At 36.5% G+C, this 20,560-nt stretch overlaps 2 protein-coding genes across 2 annotated transcripts; both read right to left on the bottom strand.

Moving 5' to 3' along the window:
• Window positions 1-503: 503 nt before the first annotated feature.
• Window positions 504-7,047, bottom strand: LOC11408142 (acyl-acyl carrier protein thioesterase ATL3, chloroplastic). The gene is made up of 5 exons (XM_024783401.2): window positions 6,833-7,047; window positions 5,987-6,087; window positions 940-1,049; window positions 728-823; window positions 504-637 (listed from the first exon to the last, which is right to left on the bottom strand). Exons 1-5 carry the CDS (start codon window positions 7,045-7,047, stop codon window positions 521-523), a joined length of 639 nt encoding a protein of 212 aa, XP_024639169.2. The 3' UTR covers window positions 504-520.
• A 5,218-nt stretch (window positions 7,048-12,265) lies between these two features.
• On the bottom strand, window positions 12,266-18,959 carry LOC11415791 (pheophytinase, chloroplastic). Its single transcript, XM_003614566.4, has 8 exons — window positions 18,701-18,959; window positions 18,517-18,609; window positions 17,233-17,444; window positions 16,933-17,077; window positions 16,768-16,840; window positions 15,720-15,866; window positions 15,499-15,624; window positions 12,266-12,789 (listed from the first exon to the last, which is right to left on the bottom strand). The coding sequence occupies exons 1-8, from the start codon at window positions 18,868-18,870 to the stop codon at window positions 12,700-12,702; spliced, it is 1,056 nt and encodes a 351-aa protein (XP_003614614.1). The 5' UTR covers window positions 18,871-18,959; the 3' UTR covers window positions 12,266-12,699.
• Window positions 18,960-20,560: the final 1,601 nt, after the last annotated feature.

The following is a 20,560-nucleotide window of genomic DNA, read 5'->3' as shown; positions in this document are numbered from 1 at the left end:
TTCGGTTTAGGAGAAAGGATTAAAATATATTGGTGAGGGTTTGGAGGAGGGGAGTTAGGAGATATGGTTTATGGAAATCAATTAGATAGGTTTTAGGAGGAGTGAAGTTAGGAAATCATGGTTAGGGTTTGGAGGAGGGAAATTAGGAAATATAGTTAGGTTTTGATGGAGGGAAAAGTTGCTAAAATATTAGGTTAAAATTAGGGCAACAAAGCTTTGTTTAGGAATAAGAAGATTAGGTTAAAATATTAGGTTAAAATTAGGGCAACCAAACTTTGTTTAGGAATAAGAGAAGGGTTTGGAGGAGGGGAGTTAGGAGATATGGTTTATGGAAATCAATTAGATAGGTTTTAGGGGGAGTGAAGTTAGGAAATCATGGTTAGGGTTTCGAGGAGGGGAATTAGGAAATATGGTTAGGTTTTGAAGGAGGGAAAAGTTGCTAAAATATTAGGTTAAAATTAGGGCAACCAAGCTTTGTTTAGGAATAAGAGATAAATTAAATGTTCTTCAGAAATTTGCATTAAGAGTCGTCTCCACCAATACATTTAAAAATTTTAGACTTCATATCTTCTGAAATTCGAAGAGGACGATAGTTTTTATCAAGCCTCACTACGGTGGTTTTGGCTTCCAAAACAGGCTGTCATTAAATTCAACAAAAATCAACATATATTAGAGAAATGATATTTGTACAAAAAAAAAAATTAAAAAGTAAAGGATAAAATCAAACCTTGTGATTTGGTAGCTTATAGATGAACTGATCAAGGTATAAACGAGCTGCCGATATGCCGGAAATTCTAACCCTTACAACAAATTTGTCTCCACTCTGGTTGCAAGTTTTATAAAATCAGAAGAAACATTGACAAATTGATCTATGGTATCTATTTGTATCAAAATATTATACCTAACAAAAAAATAATAAACAAATTTGGTGTGACTTACTCTTAATGGTGCAAGGAATTTGAGGGATAAATTTGACAGTGCCATTGCATCACCACTCCGAATCACATCAGCAAAATTAATACCAATGCTTTTAAAAAATTCATCACCACCTTATAAAGATATTATGCATAACTGATCAGTTTATGTGTGGAAGAAACAAAGTATGGTATTTAAGACTGGGTCGGCTTAAGCGAAAAAGTAAAAAATAAATAAAAATATTCAAGGGCCGGGGCACACGAATGGAAATTGCATTGAAAATAAACATAATCAATGTCATAACCTTATTGATGCAGAACCTATTGATATGGTTAAAGACTTGATAATTGAATTAATGAATTTCAATTCGAAATCAATGTTATTGTTGCAGAGGATAAAGGAAAGCAAGACTGCTCGTTGATTTTTCGCTAAAGTTTTGATTGATTTGGAGGAGAAGGAGGTGTTCATAAGATCCAACGAGTACTATCAATGCTATAAGGTGACTTCACCATCAAATGCTTACATGAAGCCATGAATAGGTTGTTGACAATTGGGAGAAATTCAAAGCAATCAATACTCGAACAGTCAAGTGAATCAGAACTTGAGCAGTCAGAAGAAGAAAATTATGGAGGTCAGACTATGAGGAAGAGCCGGAATAGGAAAAGGAAAACATGGAACCTGGAGGATTAGGGTTCCTATCTTTTCAATTTTCAAGTAATTTTAAATTTCACTCATTCATTTTACATAACCACTCTATCTCACAATATCGGTCGTTCTCTACGGACTATCAGTTGTATTGTCATACACACGAGATATTTGTTTTTGGTAACTAGAGTCATTTTCAAGTGCCGACTTCATCCACTAAGTGAAGACACCTCTTCTTAAAACTAACACTGTTGAGTGAGTGGTCGGGGTTCGTACCCCGCACCTTGCATATGCATATATTATGCATTGTCCATATATACCAACTGAGCTATGCTCACAAGGACAAACTAACAGTGTTGATAACTAAAAGATAAAGGGTCAATATAATAATAATAGTAATAATTATTACAAAATTTACTATTATACTAAAAATAGTAAAATTCCATATTTGAACAATTTTTTGAGAGGATCATTTTAAAAAACATATATTTATGTATCCATCTAACATGGACCTCTCAGAATGTTTTGAGCAGAGAAGTACGTAGTTTTGACGTGACTCTCATAATTAAAAATTGTTGGCCTTCCATTGTCAACAACTCACATGAGGACATAATTTGCAGGTATGAGGGGGACAAGGAGAGAGATAGCCTGACGGCTATGCAAGCTGTGTTGGTACCACACGCGCGTGTGGCTGGAAAGTGGGGGGTATTTGGTGGGGGCCATGCTGAAAAGGAATATTTGTTGGGTAGTGCAGATGGGCCTATCCAATGTGAAGCCCAGGTGAATGTTGTCGCTAGGATTTGTGAAGTGGAGGGGTGCAGTAAGCATGTTAATGGTACTGATGGGGAGTTTATTTCCAACAAACACATAAGATTTCACTACGAAGATTCAGAACTGTCTGAGTTTAGTGATTCAATACAAGAGGTTGGTGGGGATGAGAGGAGTTTTTTTGAAGAAGAGACAAAAAACCAGGATCAAGAAAAAAGCTAGGGCATTTGAAAAAAAATAACTTGTTGGAGCACCTGAAGATTTGTTAGGAAGTCCTAAGTCTAGTAAGAGTATGAAGAACAAGTATCATGTGAGATCAACTCATCGAAGGTCGGCTTCACAACCGGTTGGAAAGGAAGATGATTGGAGTGGAGAAGATGGAAGCGCGAGGATCAAGGAAGGGGGTGGAAGACATGCTCGTTCATTTGAGGTGGGAGGAATTCAAAGTTCGGGTGTTATGCTCTTTATGGGTGATAAAGAGGAGTCGGTTGCGGATTCACAATTAAGGGTAGATGAAGGGACCTTGAACACTTTGAAGGTGCTAGCGGCTAAGAGAGAGTTGGGGATTCAAAATATTATTGGTGTTTCACACTCTTTGGAGGAAGGAGGTATAATAGAGAAACTTGTCCATCTAGAAGAGGTAGCGGTAAAAATCAAGGCTAAAATGGGAGAATCAAGATTATTATTATGATAGTGGCGACCTTTAATGTGAGGGGTCTAGGTGGGAGGGTTAAGAAGAACAAAATTCGAGATCTTGTGAGGCAACAAAATATTGATTTCTTGGCAATACAAGAGACTAAGTTGGAAGTAGTTTCTCCGGCATTGTGTTATTCTATTTGGGGGAGCGAAGATTGTGAGTGGTTATATAGACCATCGGAAGGCAATAGTGATGGCATCCTTTCGGAGAAAATCTTGTGCTAGTTTGCTATTTTTGTTCCAAAGGGAAGATTATGTTAGGGTGTGTTTGGAGTGGGGAGTTGAGAAAAATAAATGTTTTGTTCTAAATGTTTATTCAAAATGTGATTTGCCGGCGAAACGAAGATTATAGGAGTGTCTTGTCGAAGAGCGAGTCAATAGAGATAGAGGGGCATGATGTGTGCTCGGAGACTTTAATGTGGTTTGTAGGAGGGATGAGCGGAGAGGGGTTAATGAGGAGGCGTCGGCAACTCAAGTCTTGGAGATGTTTTTGTTTAATAATTTTATTGGGGAATTGGAGGTGGAAGACCTTAATGTTTTGGGTCGTCGTTATACATGGTATCATACAAATGGAAGATCAATGAGCCGGATTGATAGAGTCCTTATCTCGGAGGAATGGTCGCAAGCTTGGTGGGAAAATTCTCTTTGGGTATTGTCAAGAGATGTGTTCGATCATTGTCCGTTGGTGCTTAAGCATGGAGGGTGGGATTGGGGCCCAAAACCATTTCGGTTCAATAATTTTTGGTTGGAAAATCTCAACTTTAAAGGGGTGGTAGAAGAGGCGTGGAGGAATCAAAATGTAAGTGGGTGGATGAGTTTTGTGCTTAAAGAGAAGTTGAAGGGTCTTAAAGTTAAAATTAAAGAGTGGAATAAGGAGGAGTATGGAGGTATGGAGGAAAGGGTGGAGAAATTGGTGGAGGAAATTAACGACTTAGATGAATTAAGTGAGGAGGTGAGAGGATTGAGTGAAGGGGAAGAAGCGTTGTGGAAAAGAGTTTTAGTAAAGAAGTATGGGGAGGGTGTCTCAAGTTTGTTGGATGGGAGTAACTTGGTGTGGCCGAGATACGCGTCTCTTTGGTGGAAGGAAGTAGTAAAACTAGGAGACTACGGTGGCCTTGATTGGTTTAACTCGGTGGTAAAGAGAAAGGTGGGAAACAGATTGGCTACAAGTTTTTGGAATGATAGGTGGAGAGGAGTTAAATGCTTCCGTTTAAAGTACCCAAGGCTTTTTTCGGTTTCAAATCAAAAGGAGGCTTTGGTTGGGGAAATGAGGGAGATTTTGGAGGTGGGTCCGGGGTGGAAATTTCTTTGGAGAAGAAACCTTTTTGTGTGGGAGGAGGAGCTACTTTTAAGTCTTAGAGAAGACTTGGAAGGGATGGTGTGGTCTCAAGAAGCGGATGTTTGGAGGTGGGGTTTGGAAGAGTCGGGAGTTTTCACGGTTAAGTCGGTTTATCTTAGTTTGGAAGAGGTTGTGTTGAGCGAAGATAGGTGGCGGGAGGATGAAAAACGTGTTTTTAAATGTCTTTGGAAAATTCCGGCACCTTCTAAGGTAGTAGCTTTTGGTTGGAAGGTTTTTCATAATCGAATTCCTTCTAAGGTTAATCTTGTCTTGCGACATGTGCTACCCTACGAAGAATCCTCCTTGTGTGCGGTGTGTGCAAGGATGGAGGAAACCTCACTACATATCTTTCTTCATTGTGATTTGGCCATATCAGTGTGCTTAAGAATTATGATATGGCTAGATTGTCTCTTTCTCACACCTTCAAATCTCTTTGTTCATTGGGAATGTTGGGGAGGTGGGGAGAGAAACAAAAAGGTCAAAAGGGGGCGTTGGCTTATTTGGCTTGCAACGATATGGGTGTTGTGGAAGGCTCGGAATGACAACATTTTTAACCAGAAAATTCCCATCTTGGATGATATTGTGGAGGAAATCAAAGTCCTTTCTTTGAGATGGTTGTTGAGTAGGACGCAATCCCCGATTTGTCTATTTTATGAGTGGAATTGGGACCCTATTTCGTGCCTTGTAAGGGTTGGGAGCAGACACTCATGGCGGCTGGTGGTGTGTTTTGATTTCGGTTCAGCTGCGGGAGGTTGGTACTGTTGAAATATAATAAAAAGAAGATAGAAACACTGTTATTGGAAGATCAACAACAGGAACACAATGCATCTCAGTTGCTTGTGCCACAAGTTACAGAAAACCCTGAACTAGTTTGAGTTAGTTACTAGGAATAACTAACCTCCTAGATTATAGGGATGTTGAGCTATGATGTAATACAGCTAGTACACATTAGTATTGAGTGTACATGCAATAACAACCTATATAAGGAATCTCTGTAACTAACTTTCATTCTATGCAAAATACTATTCTTTGCTTCATACTTTTTCTTCACTTTTCTCTCTTCTGTTTCAATATTCTTGTAACTCAACAGGTACGTTGCTGATAGTGTTAACAGCGTCGATATTGGTTGAGTTTCGGAAGCTGCGCTGCTGGTTTTTTGTGTTCAGCAGCTGTGCTGCCTGGGTTTAGCAGCCGTGCTGCTGCTGCTGTTTTGGAGGGGCAGTCCAGCTGTTGCCTTGTGTTTTGGTGCAGCAGCTGTGTTGTTTGAGTGGAGGCAGCTCGTTAGTAGGTCCGATTGTCTAGGTGTTGAAGCAGGGGTATGCTTGTGGTTGTGTCATAAGTATATGCTTGCGTCATTACTCTATTGGTTGGTTTCCTTTGTTTATGGGTGGTTTTTAAGGGGGTTTTGTTCGAGCCGGTGTTTATAGGGCAACTGATTTCTCCTTGTTTGTATTTTTTTTCCACCCGAGCTTATTAGTGCTTCTTGCACGGGCTTGTTGGTTAATAATATTTGCCGATTCATAAAAAAAAAAAAACATGAATCAAGATAAAATTGAACTCAATAAAAAAGTAACAGTAATTGGTACTGTAAATCTACATGTAATATAGCTCATGAGGTCTCACAATGTTGGCAATAATTAGCATAAACTGCATTGTTGACCACACCATACCGATCAACCTCATAATCACGAACTTTAAGTTCCACGTCATAGAACTCACACATGCTGCATATGAAAAAGGCATTTTCCATAAGTATAACCTTTACTGTGATATTACAGAGAAGTGTCAAATTGCTAGAAAATCCGATCTAAAACCTCGTTTTTATTGTCAATCTTCCCGTTAAAAAAAATTAACATATATAAATAATAAGGAAGCATTTCTCTTAAATATATATTAATATAAACAAAAGAAGCCTGAAAATGATCATCGTATTTGTTGTCAAAATCCCGACTTAAATCCTAAAATTTAGGATTTTGCGACTTTCTTCATCTTCAACGACTTAAATCCATAGTAGAATCCCAAAATAGACAAAATTCATCGATCGATTTTGATCGCGATTTTACGATTTTTTATAAACTAAGTCATTTATGACTATATACCATTTGTAACATATATTTAATATTAATTTTTTTGGGTAAAATTCATCGATTTTGATTGCGATTTTACAATTTCCTATATCGATTCTACAAAAGTCTTTGAGTAAAATTCTTCGATTTTGATTACGATTTGCTATTCCCTTTCAACCTGAAGTAAAGTTCCGATTTTGACAACCTTGAAAATGACATATCAAGGTAAAGTCAACGAAATAAGAAAATATTATTTATATATGATCCATCAATTGCAAAAATAAAAGGAAGACTAAATTTCAAGCTCCCAACTTCAACTCAACATATTGGAAAAAAAGTAACCATAAAAATTCATATTAATAATGAAGCAAAAACAAGGACTGTGAGGAGAAATTACATGTACCTTTTGCTCTCGTTGACATCGAAGAGTTGTAAAGAAGAGCTGGTACTCGCAGGGAGAATTGACCGGAGTGCAGGTGGGTTAAACGACCTTCTCGAAAACGGAGAGGTGGGAGATTTACCGGAGAGGTGAGACGACGTAGTATGAAGGAGAAATGGGGAAGTGAAGGTTGTGGTAGAAGCAGGGTTGGAGCAAGGAAATGAAAATAGATGCAACATTTTTTTAGGGTACAAATTGCACGTATTGTGTAATATTTAGTGTGGAGTGGACGTTATATTTATATATCCAATGATGAAAATAAAACGTCTTTTAGATCTATAAATGTCGTGTTCACAGCCATTAATATTACTGTAATTTGGTGCAATTTAACAAATATTTTATAATAAAATTATTAAAGTAAACCCCATGTATTAGTTTTAAATAATATAGATGAATGATATTTTTGTTCCAATAAAAAGATGCGCACTTGCTAGCTTAGACCTTCATATTTTTTTCTGGTTGAATCAGAGACAAATTTTATTTATTGGGTCTCTATAATTCTATTGTTCTTTTAAAAATTAATATAACTTTTAAAAACCAAAAAATAAAAGCATATATTAGTGGATCTATTTAAGTATATTTTTAGTTTATTATAATTGAAGTTATTGAGTCCTTGATAGATTTTTTTTTTTTTAAATCATAAATAAATGTATACATGTAAAATTCGTTTAAAGATCATTTTTAATTTACTACCATTATCGATGCTCTAACTCTTTTACATGTACCTAATTCTTTTAGTTTACTAAGTGAAGGTACGTATACCTAATTGCATGGTTCTTAATTTCATACATGTGGAAGAGATACACACGATGGATGGCATATTCATTAGTGACGATGCAAACAATGGACCACAGCTTGAAATTAATATATGTTTTGTTTATTTTGGACGAAAAAACGTGAAGCAAGCCTAATTATATTAGTTTTTTTTTTAGAAATAATTATATTAGTTATATTCGTAAAGATAATACATTTATCCGATTGAATGGTAAATCTTCTTATTTTTTTTATGTTTTAATTAATATATATATATATATATATATATATATATATATATATATATATATTTTAACAAACTAAAATGATATATATTAGTCAACGTTGAAACAGCCCGCACAAGGTGTGCAAAAGGTGAAACAACCAGAAGTATTTACAAGAAAGGTGCCAAAACAACCGAAGCACCATCAACAAAACAAAAAACTTGGACACCAATATACAAAAGATGATGTTTCCACCAATCATGATAACTGTAATTGAAAACTGGCAGTTTTGATTTCAACCATAAGAATGAATTTAGCTTAACATTTTCTAGGAGAGTAGAAGGACTAGAGGCCGCATTATTGAATGCACGATTGTTCCTTTCCTTCCAAACCACCCAAACAGACGCAAACCAAATTACCCTTAGGTGCAAATTAGTAAATCTAGGCAAACCAGCCATATGAATAAATGATGAAACTGACGTCGAATCTCACCAGGCATAACCGCTGAAATGCCTAACCAATGAAACACTAAATACCAAATAGAACTGAGAGTATCACAAGCCAAAAACAGATGTCTAACCGTTCCAAACTACCGCAAGCTTCCGGACATGTCGTGTCAGTTGCTTGAATAACCCACCACCTGTTTACCCTGGATTTTGGTAAACTACTGAACTGGTTTAAGACAAAGAGCGAGCGAGGTCAGCCAGCAAATCTCAAGACATTTCGTGCTTGATTGTCTTCCTAGAAATTACGGTTGGTCTTGTATCAATAGCGAACTATGCATATAACCGTCGAAAACAGGGTAAGATCCGTCGAGATTATCTTCAATAGATCGATGTAAAAGCTTTAAACAAGTAAAGGATAAAGGAAAAAAAAAAGTCTAAGAGTTAAACTAGAATTGCATTAAAATGAATGTAAAAGTGATACACAGATTCATACATTTGCAATTTGTTTGCTCGTTTCTCCTGAAGCGCGGATTGTTTCAGTGTGTAAGTTTTGTGTGTATGCGAATTTTGACCTGTTTTCCATAGAGAAAAATGCTACTTATACTAAGTAACTGCCTACAGACACGTTCGAGACGTAACCGTTGTTAACTGCTACAGACACGTTCAAACGATGCCTCTTTGATGAGACACTGCTGCTCAACTCCTCCTTTCGATGCCAACCTCCATTCGACGTCTTCTTTATTCTGTCGAATCATTCTCTTGATCATCATATCTTCTGGACTTTCACTTCGACAATCAAATCTTGAGAAACGAACTCCTTCCCTTTTATTCGAATCTTAGGTCAAACTTCTTTGACCACATTTATTATGGCCTGTTGAAAATATAGGCTAACAAAGTGCTTTTTTTTTTAACTGCACTGAGTGTATTTCTTTGGTCGATTGGTAGTTAAAATCATCCTTTTAGTGATGTCATCACTCCTCACTTAGTGAACCACGTCCCACATCTTGGATCTGCAATTTTTCCTTTATTTTAATAGCTGCCAACGTCGTTGACACATGTTAAGGATCAAGTCCTATAAAAAAGTAACCATTTCTTTTTACCTGCTCTTCATTCTCCCACTCATACTCGCAATTAGGTTTCTTTCTCCTTTATTGTGAAAGAACACATTGCATTTCAAACCCAGATTACTTCTCATTTCAACAAACAAAACCTCCTGATAACCTCATCATGGCGAACAATACAGAAGATTCGTCGCCTTGAACAACGTCAGTACGAGGATTGCTCAATTTTTCATTGCCAGCGCAATCTGGAAATGCATGGATTTCAGAAGAACCAACTCTGACTGAAGAAAATATTCAAATCTTGAAATCCCAGGTATTGATACCTCACTCTGACTCAAAACACGCATACCTAGGACCATTTGAGAAAACCGAGACCGAGGAAGTTCAGAAAATCTTTCCTTGCTATAAAACACATTCCCCTTTGATTTTCATTCAAAACCCTGACGCTCCCTACGACCTTAAGTTTTTAGGTACTAAGGTTTTTAAGGCGGCTCCCAGATTTGAGAACAATGAGCCATATCTCGTCTGGCTTAACAAGCTTGAGAAAAAGAAAGGGAGTTTCTGGAAAGAACTTGGAATTTTGAATCTTATCCAGCTATCAAGACAGGGTTCCAGGTGCTACCAAGATACGTTGTTAGCTGCTTTTCACTTTTGGGACATCTCGACCAATAGTCTTCACTTAAAATGTGGGATGTTCGCTCCTACATTATTAGATGTCGTGGCTATAACTGGTCTTAGGCCAACAGGTGACATCTTCGATCTAGATATTTGCGAGTCAAACATAACCTTCGACTTCAAAAGGGCTGCCTTTGATAACTATATCACAGATCATCACAACACCAAAGCTAAGGATGTTTATGATGAAGAACATATAGCCTTTTTAACTTTATGGTTGTCTATGTATGTCTTCTGCACAAGATCTATTCAAGCAGCGAAACATTATAGAACCTTAGCTTACCAACTACACAAGGGGAAGCAAATTTGCCTAAGCAAGCTTCTCCTAGGCTGTTTGTATGAAAGTCTCAACCAATGAGTAACCGATATACGAGAGCAAGTCGATAGTCTAATGATCCCAGGTCCGACTTAGCTATTTCAAACGTAGCTTTTCGCCACTTTTGGACCTGAACTAGGCGCTTTCCTTCCAAATGATTCTGAGGAGGCATGTAAAGACAGACCTTTTGAAGGAACCGGGCTTGCTATGCTTCGATACAAAGAGAATAAGCATATCCAAGATTTGTTTTCTGAGGCCTTCAATGTCTTTCTAAACTGCGATGTCTTTATGCTTTCCTTTGCTCCTTTCACGACAAGAACATGTGGGCCATCTTGGTACATCATAGAATTCCCTGCGAAAGATGCTAGATTCGAAGACGAGACAAACACCATCTGGAAAGCTTACTTGACTCCCAGGTTTCTTCCTAGCAGGACTACTCCCAATGCGTCGACAAATTTCTTCGGGGTGTATGGTTATCAGCCTAATCTTGTAGCTAGGCATTTTGGTTTGGTTCAGGTTCGTCCTTGTCCATTCTATCATTTTGAACAAGATATGAGGAAACCGAAAACCGAAGCTCAATGGCGAACCATCCTGTCAAAGTTCAACAAATATTTCCCAATCTTTACACCTTTCCACTTTGAACTTTCGTACGAATGTACTCAGTCATTTTTTGTGTGGTGGCAAAAGCATTTTTCTGATGGCAGTGGAGAAGTGAATCTAGACAACCTGCTCTTTGAATTGGTTTCTGCTTTTACTTCCTTGCAAGAAAAATGTAGGAAAAAACAAAGGTACGTTGTTCCTCTTTTGAATCTTGAATATGAATTTTGTTTTTTCCTTGTACATGTCTTTCTAACTCTTTTCATTTCTAGGGCGGAAAAACAAAGCTGAGGAGTCATAAATAACTAGATCTTCTACAAGGATCAGAGAGGATCGAAAAAGGAAAAATGTTGTCAATTTGGAACTCTCTTCTAAGAAGATCGCTGACCATGTAAGTTATTTTCAAAAGATTAAGTGATGAACACTAAACTTGTATAACTGTCCGAAAGAGAGACAAAAAACAATAAACTTGTATAAAATAATGTTTTGAAGACCTTTGGCACAAACTGTTTTCTAAAAGAACATGTTAGTCTAAAAAAAACTTGGTAGAGATAAAATAAATGCAAAACTGTAAACAGAAGGTAGAGCACAAAGTAGAGGCACTTACCGATTTATATTACTTAACTATCACCTTGATAGCTAGGTCTAGTCTCTAAATGTCACTATCACCGAATAGGTGAAAAACTCATTTTTCATCAAAAAAACCGGGGAAAACTCAATTCAAATTCTGCTATGTACCGATCAGAGACATAGGCCAAACTGTTTAGGCCCAATAACAAATCAAGCACAAATGCTGCATTTGGCAGTTTACTCGCAACACATCCCTTCTCCGCGAGGGGGGTGCACGAAGCAACTGAGATTAGTTCAAACGAACTGTAACGTCTCTTTCCCACGTTCCCGCGAATATCTCACCAGCGGTTATACTTCCCTCGATTTCGTAACTGGCAGACACACGTGTGCCATTACAACGGCTCTTCATTCACCCACCTCTATAAATAGAAGGCTCCTCGCAACCTCCAAGGTAGAATCTTTTTCACTTCTAAACCCTCATTCTAAAACTCTGATGACTTGAGCGTTGGAGTGTTTGCAAGTACACACCCCCCCACCATTCCAGCACTCAACTGAAGTATTCCACCACCTTCAACCACCACATTAAAGAAGCACAGGCAGCCACCTTTTGATCAGGAACGATCAGATTCTATAATCCGAAAATCCTCCAGGCATTTTCGGAAGAAAAAACAATGGGTGCCTCAGAAGATCATAGGTGGGAAAAGTAATAACCAAAATCTATTTAGATTGAATTCATTAAAAAGATAAAAATAAAATTAAAAGAATAACACACGTAAATATCCATCCATTAGGATCAAAATTCATATTCATCCAATCCATCCATTTTTCTATCCCCAGAAAGACATGGAAGCATTTGGGGAATAGAGGGTTTCCTTAATTCCTTTGATCAAATAACCTAGAAGAGTACAAGGAATCAAGTCCTAAAGTTAGGAGGAAAAAAATATACAAAACCAATGATGTACAATACACATATAATATATAAAAATTAATTGTTTAATTCTACTGACTTTGACAACAATGATGTAGCTACTTCCTTACTTTTCCTTCCAAAATGAATCTTTCGATGGAAAGAAAATTCATAATGTATATACTATACAAAAGTAAAAAACCCACTCTTGGTGGAAGCAAATGAAGAAATGTACACGATTTCAATGTGCCCGGCAGGATCAATAAAGTGACAGACAGGGAATCAATCAACTGATGGGGTAAGAGATGAAGATTTGGCATGCCGTGCCACAAATGACTCCACAAGTGGGTTCACAAGCTGAGGTGCTTCATCCTTCATGAAGTGGACAGTTAACAAAGTAAGAAGATTATTGCAAACAAAATAGAGTTATTCATTTGATTAGATATGACCACTTAATGTTGCAATAGGTTCTAACATAAAGATAGAAATGAGAGAAAGAAAATAAACATACCAAAACAAACATTGAAGAAAAATGATATATTTATGTAAACCATCATTATGGAGCAATATTGAATCTTAATTCACTATCAATGGACATTTCTGGTATAAGAAATGAAAAAGATGTATAGTTTTATCCAAGTTAAAACCACTTTTAATTTGAACGGTCACTTATATCTGATTGGTATAAGAGGCACTCTGGTAATTATGTGATTATTCTCATAGTCAAAATAGGATGACTTCAGAGTTTTTTCTACAAATAGATGAATTGTTGTTGTGCACAACAAAAATCAGTAGACAGATAGGGTAAGTACCTGTTCAACACTTAAACAATCAAGTCATTTTTGGTCTTAAAATAATAGTATAGAACAATGGATGTAACTATGAGAGCATATAAGTCCTCCGTATATAGATGACAGATTGAACCTAGTGACATCGTGGTCATTTTCGGCTGAACTCCACTATCTGTATGACATGGTAGGGCTGGAAGATGTAACTAGAATATAGGGATGTGCATGAAAGGAATGACTTCTGAGGGGAATATCACAGAACGTTTTAGAGGAACGTTTACAAATAGTGCAAGGTATGTTTCTGTGCTGCAAGTTTGCAACTAAACCAACCTGACCCAAAGATAGATCTAAGATATCAACCATCTTGAGGGTGATACAGGTCAGACAAGCCTGTCGGGACACACTAGAGCAGTTTTAATTACTCTTTTTAGAACGGCCGGTAGAGATCATTAAGTACTTGGTCAAATGTGTAATATTTACCATCAGTAATTATTACTCAAATCTGATAGGTCCATAACCACTGGGTGGCTGTCACGTTAATGACTATTGATTGTTTCTTATTAACCAATGACAAGGATTGAAAGGTCATGAAGCTAGTATATTTGTGGTAGAATTCTATTGCGAACACTTTGAAATAGTCATGGTGGGAGCCTTCTACATGTTAACCCTTTTTGGAAGATGCTTGACTCTTTCTACAAACACTGGATGACTGGAACTCATTGCAAGGCGAGGGCAATGCAATTATATATTCACCTATTGGCTTAGGAAAGCATTAAGTTGATGCTAAGAAAGTCAAGACTATAGTTAGACAATTAAATTCCCAGACAAATGTTGGTGCATTCAGTTAATTAGAAAGCCAACTCAATACTAGTTAATTAGATTACAGAATGTAAAGGAACCATCCTTAGCTCAAAGAGCCTCACTTTCATCCAATATTTTCTAACAGACTTAAATTCCTGTTGACATTCCTAACTCAAGTTCATAGTTGAACATAAGAATCACTTGATAGAGAATGGTGAAGAATAATATGGAAGACTCTAGAATACTAGGGAATAATGTGGAAGTCTCTAGAAGACTAAAGAATAATATAGAAGTCTCTAGAATACTAGGGAATAATAAGGAAGCTACTAGACACTACTAAATAAACACTAGGGAAGTCTTAACTTTTCTAGATCCTTCTAGGCTTATGTACTAGAGTATCCATATCTCTAGACTTTTCTTTGTTTCTAGATATTTCTAGTTGGTAATGGAGAGCCTTCCTAGAGTAGTATAAATAAGGCCCACCACCTAGTGTTTTGGATAAGCATTGAATCATTCAAGTAATATAACTTTTCTTTGAGAATATTAGAGTGTTTCTCTATTTTCTCTACCTTCCCTTTTGTCCCTGAGCCATCACTGATGTGTGATTGGTGCATGAATAAGTTCATGTTGATCATAGATAAATTGATCAATACCCAAAACAGCTCGTATAAATAGACATGTAGATTAGAGGAAACATTAGCTTCTGCCAAAAGCACTCTCTCCCTAAGAACTGATTCAGATCTCCCTTCTTGTCAAATTGATGTTGAATATTATGAATGTGTTAATTGGGAGTTTGACAGAGCGGAAAACGAGTTCATCTATAGAGGAAAGGTTCCGATGACTTTGACTTTATATGTTGACGCTGAAGCATCACCTAAAAAAAAAGTTGACGCTGAAGCAGGTTTTGATTATGATTGCTTCTAACGTACATATGGTTATGACATTTTCCCCACTGCCTACGCAAGACTAGATATGTAGCGGTGATAATAAGGGATATACATTGGGATTTAGAGGATCATTGTTCCTTGTGCATTATCATTTCAATTTTGACCAATCCTTTTTGGTTTGTATATAGTAGTTATGGCTAGTATCTTTGTGTGTGGTCCATAATATGCATGTACTGTTGTCACTCACTCTCCTACAAAGATGTAGAACTCATGTCTTAACCACAGATGACTACTCTTACTCTGCTGTTGTGTTTGAGTATGACATTTGTTAATATGATATCTATAATGCAGTTCTATGGCCTTCTGTTCTACTTTCTTGGTGTTGAAGTCATGCAAAAGAATATTTCCCTTGAAACTTACAAGGTTCCTGCACTTTTAATATCCTTAATTCCTATTGCTACATATACGTGTGACAACAATAACATCACAAAAAGTGAATGTCGCAGGAAAATAATCATCACATGAAAATGCTAAATCAACTCTTTCACACACACAGAGACATATATTATAGAAAGAAAGCAAGCGAATGGAATGAGAGAAAGAACCTGAGGGCAATGGCCAACATTTGGAAGGACAATGAAGTCTTCCACTGAATCAAAATTTCCGTAATTTCTTCCCATCTCAATTGGTTCCCAAGGATCCTTGTCACCCCATGCTATCAAAACCGGACACTGAAATAAGAGAAATAATGCATATTATTTGCATTTGTTGCATTAAAGTTTATTAAAACTTCCCACTTCATCATGTAGGGCGGGAGGAAACTTACCTTTACTTGGGGTAGCAGTTCCTCCGGAAGAGGGCCTCCTGAGTAACAAATAAATTCAAGAAAGACATCTACAGCACCAGGTTCCAGCCCTGGACTAAGGATGAGCTGCACTAGCTCATCGGTCACTTGGGAAGTGTCGTGATAGCACTGACAAAAGTAATTCATTCACAATCAGTATAGTTTCAGGGAAAATCATCCTTGTTTGTCAATATATAAAGAATGATAAACATTGGAGCTGGTTGCTTATAACATAAGTATTTGATATTGTTAGGACTTAGTAATAGGCCTGTATTCTTGGAGGAAGGTGGAGGAGAAAGGGCCACAGCCTTAATTGGACCTAGGAAGCATTTGTTTAGGAAGCATTGGAGCTGGTTGCTTGTATATATATTGTAGTATTTCGCAATTCTAATGTAACTCTTCTTTTGGATGCTCATTCCCAGAAAATTGATAAATAACTCGGAAGTATTATTCAGTAAATATATCAATTCAGACCAGTTTCCATCCTTTGTACAAGAGCTGGTTATTGAAGGCTCGGAAAGGGAAACCTACAGAATGGCTGACCATAAAGGTTTAGTTATCTGTTGTTATGGGGTGATATCATAGAGACTAGGGTATTATTGGGTGTTCAAATCTCATATCGAGTATTATGTGATGCTCGGGCAAGTATTTAAGAGGCTTAGTTTTTTCTCTTTGATAGCTAGCTTTTAAGGGAGGGTTCCCCAAGTGCTAGACATTGAGAGAGCAAGGAGAGAATGAAGGTGATTAGAGGCTGTTGAGGGTAAGCCAGAAACCAGCCAGTCAGAGTGTATGCAGTTTTTATCTGCTTATTGCAGGTTCAGTTTTGAGCATCACCACACGGCATATTTTGTGAAACTGTTTCTTTAAGGAGATATTACCATTTCTGTAATCAACTACCTGAATTCATATCAAGTATCAACAAGGTCATTTAATTTTATTATAATGCATTACTAGTCTCATCCTGTAACATTGTTTAAATATAGACTTTCAAAGAGATTAAGTTTAGCTAAGTGTTGAGCTAGAAGAGTACCTGGCATAAAATGTTCTTCACAGATTCTTTTGTCGCAACAGCTTTAAAGAAGAATTTTCCAACAGAAGTATCCCTATAACATAAACCTTGATAATGGTAAATCCCCTGCTTAAGGTTTGAACATGAAATCTGTTCAATAAAATGAAACTTCTGTTTCATCTGTACCTAAGCAATCTTTGGAATGAACTGATGAAAGGTCTTGCAAACCAAGGCTGCTTCTTTATATGAAGCATACGCAAAGATATATTAAGCAGGAGAATTCCCTTGCAGATTTGAGGTTCTGTTATAGCTGCCTGAAGACCTACAACTCCTGCACAAAAATAATAGCAAATTCTTAGCAATAGAATGAAAAGTGAAAAATATCAGAATAATGTATCTCTTCGCTTGTAACAATGAAATGAGAATCAAATAATTTAAAATACCCCGGTCAGTAATTAAATATCAATGCACTTGAAAAGAATTTACCTCCAATAGAATTGCATATAAAGAATGCTTCATCCTTAACGACATCAAGACAAAACTCATTTAATTGTGCGGCCCATGTATCAAACGTGTAAAAGGAATCGTCTCCAATTTGACGAGGATTTGGTTTGTCTGAATATCCATATCCAATAAGATCAATAGAGTATACACGGTGGGATTTTGCTAGGTCTGGAATATTTTTCCTCCAGTGATCACTGCAATGAAGTGTATTCTCAATCACTCAAAATAACTGCAGAACCAAACAGACCTAGCTATAAGACCCTTACAATAAATATGTGATATAATATTAATATGTGTCCTGCATTTTCTAATTGAAATGAAAGAACATGAATACATGTTTCTTAATCAAATTTCTAGATACCTCTATTCATGAAAAAATTCAAGAATAAAGAAAAAGTCTGGTTTTTGCATATTGCATATTTCATATATATAAAGAAACAGGTTTACCCCCCCCGGTAAAGATCCGCATAATTCACGGACGAAAATAGATATGTGTTATTTTTCTTTTTGTTGTTTTTGGAGTAAATGCTCCTGTCATATTAGGGAAAGGGGCCTTGGTAATCTGGAGTTTCGTCAGGAGGTAAGTAAAGCCTAGTAAAAAATTGTTCCATCCAGAAATCAAACTCAATTTTCCAGAACAATTTGTCCCGATGGATCTCATTAACCACTTGAGTCCAATTGGTTGGTTAAATAGATGTGTTCATTTACATGAACTTTTGACCGGATAAATACTCAATATAGAATGCTAACATCGCATAAATAGATCATTGATTAATTGGGACTATTTGGACTAACTTATTTGAGCTTACCTCAAACACAGTCACTTGTAAACTATTTGGGAGATCTTTTGAAAACAACTTATGACATGTCCATGGGTTGTTTTAGATTATTCCTCTAAGCTCTCCTAGACAGCGAATCTAAACAGCTTATATAAAGAGGAAACGCTAACAAGTGCCCTGGTTAAAGAATTATGAAACGAAATATTATCTACAAAATTGAATATTCAACTTTTGAAAAGTTGAAAAAGTGTTTTTTCAATGCAAAATTTGTTTTTTCGGTCTACTTTTACTTCCTTAACTAATGCCCATAGCACTGGTTAGCAAAATTCTATATAAAATAGTTTGACTATATTTTACTTTTCATTATAGAAATATTCTATATAAGCACTTCTATGCTAACAGCTACGAAGCCGAGATACTCCAAAAATAGAGACGGAATTGTATCAGATACCGATATTCAATAATGAGATTAAGAAGGTAGACAGACCTGTTAGCTCCGAAACCGTGCACCAAAACTAATGCTGGACCGTTGTTCCCAGAATATTGATAGCGAATATTATAACCTTTCCAATTCCACATGCTACAAGTACAAAATAAAATAAGAGAGTCCAATTCAACGTAAGAACACTATCTGATTCAGATTTCAGAATGTAACAAGTTTAAAGAATTACCTAGTTTGAACCTGGAGCTCTTCATTTTGAATGCTTAATTTGGAAACAATTTGATTACTGAAACTAGAAAATGCAACGACATTGTTTGGTTGAGGAGAACGAAATTTGGAGTAAGGGAATGGTGTTCGACGATGGGAGAGAGTGAGAGTTGTGGTGGAAGCAAATGTCATAGTAGCTAACTAACCAACTCTACTCGTTTCAGTTCCATTGATTCACTGCACCAATGCTTTTACTTTTCTTTTCGTAGCTCAATTTCTCACCACTCTATTCATGTGCTCAAGTACGCGCCACGTAGTTTTGTTCGCCATAATTTTATCGTTTTTAAGTTGAGTTTAAATTTAGGATTAATATTGTTGTATCCGTGTAATTTAAGTCATTTCCTATTTTTTTCGGTAATTTTTTTTTTTTTATAAATTTCATCCTTGTAATTTGAAGATTTTTTGGTTTTGGACCTTCATGGAAAATTTCATCCCCTGTAAATTGAGCAAATTTCGGTTTACCCCCTATTTATTTGAGCAAATTTCAATTTACCCCCTGTAATATCTTCGATTTTGTACCGTCAAAATTCATGAAGGTCCAAAACCAAAAATCTTTAAATTATAAGGACGAAATCCAAAAAAAATATTTTATAGGGGTAAAACCGAAAATAACCTATATTACAGAGGGGGTAAAACACTATTAACGCTTAAATTTATAAACTGGGGAAAAAATCAAGAAGATAAACTAGAAAAGTGTTTCTTTTTCCACAATTTGTCCCTTAATATAATATTATTATTAAAAAAATTATATGAAAAAATTATTTTGGTCTGAATGTGTAGTGATTAGTCACAATAGTTCCTCAACCTATCAAATTTTAAAAGTTTTTGATTATGCATTCTGTTAGTTAAAATAGTCTTTGACGCTAAAATAATTTTTCAATGCTCACAATAACTCTTTTCACATAGAGACTGAAATGACAATAAGTAAATTGAAGGACAAATATGTTAATATTAATGAAACATTTCAACATCAGGGACTATTTTTACTAACGAAATGCACAATCAAATACTATTTTAAAATTTTGATACATTGATGGACTATTATAACTAATCATTACACATTCAGGGACTAAAGTGACTATTACCCCTTTTTTATGTGGAAAAATCCATTGAATATATGCATTATATTGGTTTCAAATTTTATTTGTTTATATCAACAAAAGCAAGTTGCCCTATTAATATAACTCAATTGATAAGGACGTTGGTTTTTTCAAAATCATTAACGACTCCCCTAACCACGAAGCCAAGTAGGAGACATTCAAAACAGAACCACGAGGCTGAAACAACAAAGACCCCTATCTGCAGAAAGGTTCAAAGTAGAAGATTTCGGGATATGGGAGACGAGTATTTGAAGTTCCTGCAACCATTTACGCCCCCTAGACATAACCCATTCAACAAAGGGAAGCAATTGTCAACTAGAATGGTACCTCGAAGCCTCCGAGAGAAACTAGAGGAATTCATGATGAAGATCTATCCAAGTACTCCTAGGAGGTTCGAAAACCTCGTAAGCCCGTTCAAAGCCTGGTGAGGCTCTCAAAATTCTAAGATGACAAAATTCGACAGGGTACTTGTCCATGAAGACGGGTCATAAAAAAAACTACAATATGACTCTCTTAGCCTATAGCTTAGGGGGTAAGTGTTTCAGACTGTCACAAGGCCCAATTTGTCTAAGCTCAAGTCTAACCTAAGTTCACTAGCATGTGATACGATGAACACATCCTAAAACATACTGGATCACGATACGGGCCGAGAGTTCCTCACCAAAAGACGAGTGTTACTCATATCCGTACCGAGGAGAGAGTTCCTCGTCTCATCGAGGGTT

The sequence above is a fragment of the Medicago truncatula genome, chromosome 5, assembly GCF_003473485.1.
Source record: "Medicago truncatula cultivar Jemalong A17 chromosome 5, MtrunA17r5.0-ANR, whole genome shotgun sequence".
NCBI classification, from domain to species: Eukaryota; Viridiplantae; Streptophyta; class Magnoliopsida; order Fabales; family Fabaceae; genus Medicago; species Medicago truncatula.
Note: the sequence above shows the minus strand (reverse complement) of the source record. Positions and strands in the feature narration are given on the sequence as shown.

Excerpts from the sequence above, each read along its gene's own strand:
- LOC11408142 (XM_024783401.2), bottom strand. The coding sequence starts at position 7,047 with ATGTTGCATCTATTTTCATTTCCTTGCTCCAACCCTGCTTCTACCACA. Across the intron at positions 6,088-6,832 it reads GATGTCAACGAGAGCAAAAG|CATGTGTGAGTTCTATGACG; the intron begins GTACATGTAATT and ends TTTCATATGCAG. Across the intron at positions 824-939 it reads AATTCCTTGCACCATTAAGA|AGTGGAGACAAATTTGTTGT; the intron begins GTAAGTCACACC and ends ACTTGCAACCAG.
- LOC11415791 (XM_003614566.4), bottom strand. The coding sequence starts at position 18,870 with ATGACATTTGCTTCCACCACAACTCTCACTCTCTCCCATCGTCGAACA. Across the intron at positions 17,078-17,232 it reads TATATGCAATTCTATTGGAG|GAGTTGTAGGTCTTCAGGCA; the intron begins GTAAATTCTTTT and ends ATTTTTGTGCAG. Across the intron at positions 15,625-15,719 it reads AACTGCTACCCCAAGTAAAG|TGTCCGGTTTTGATAGCATG; the intron begins GTAAGTTTCCTC and ends CTCTTATTTCAG.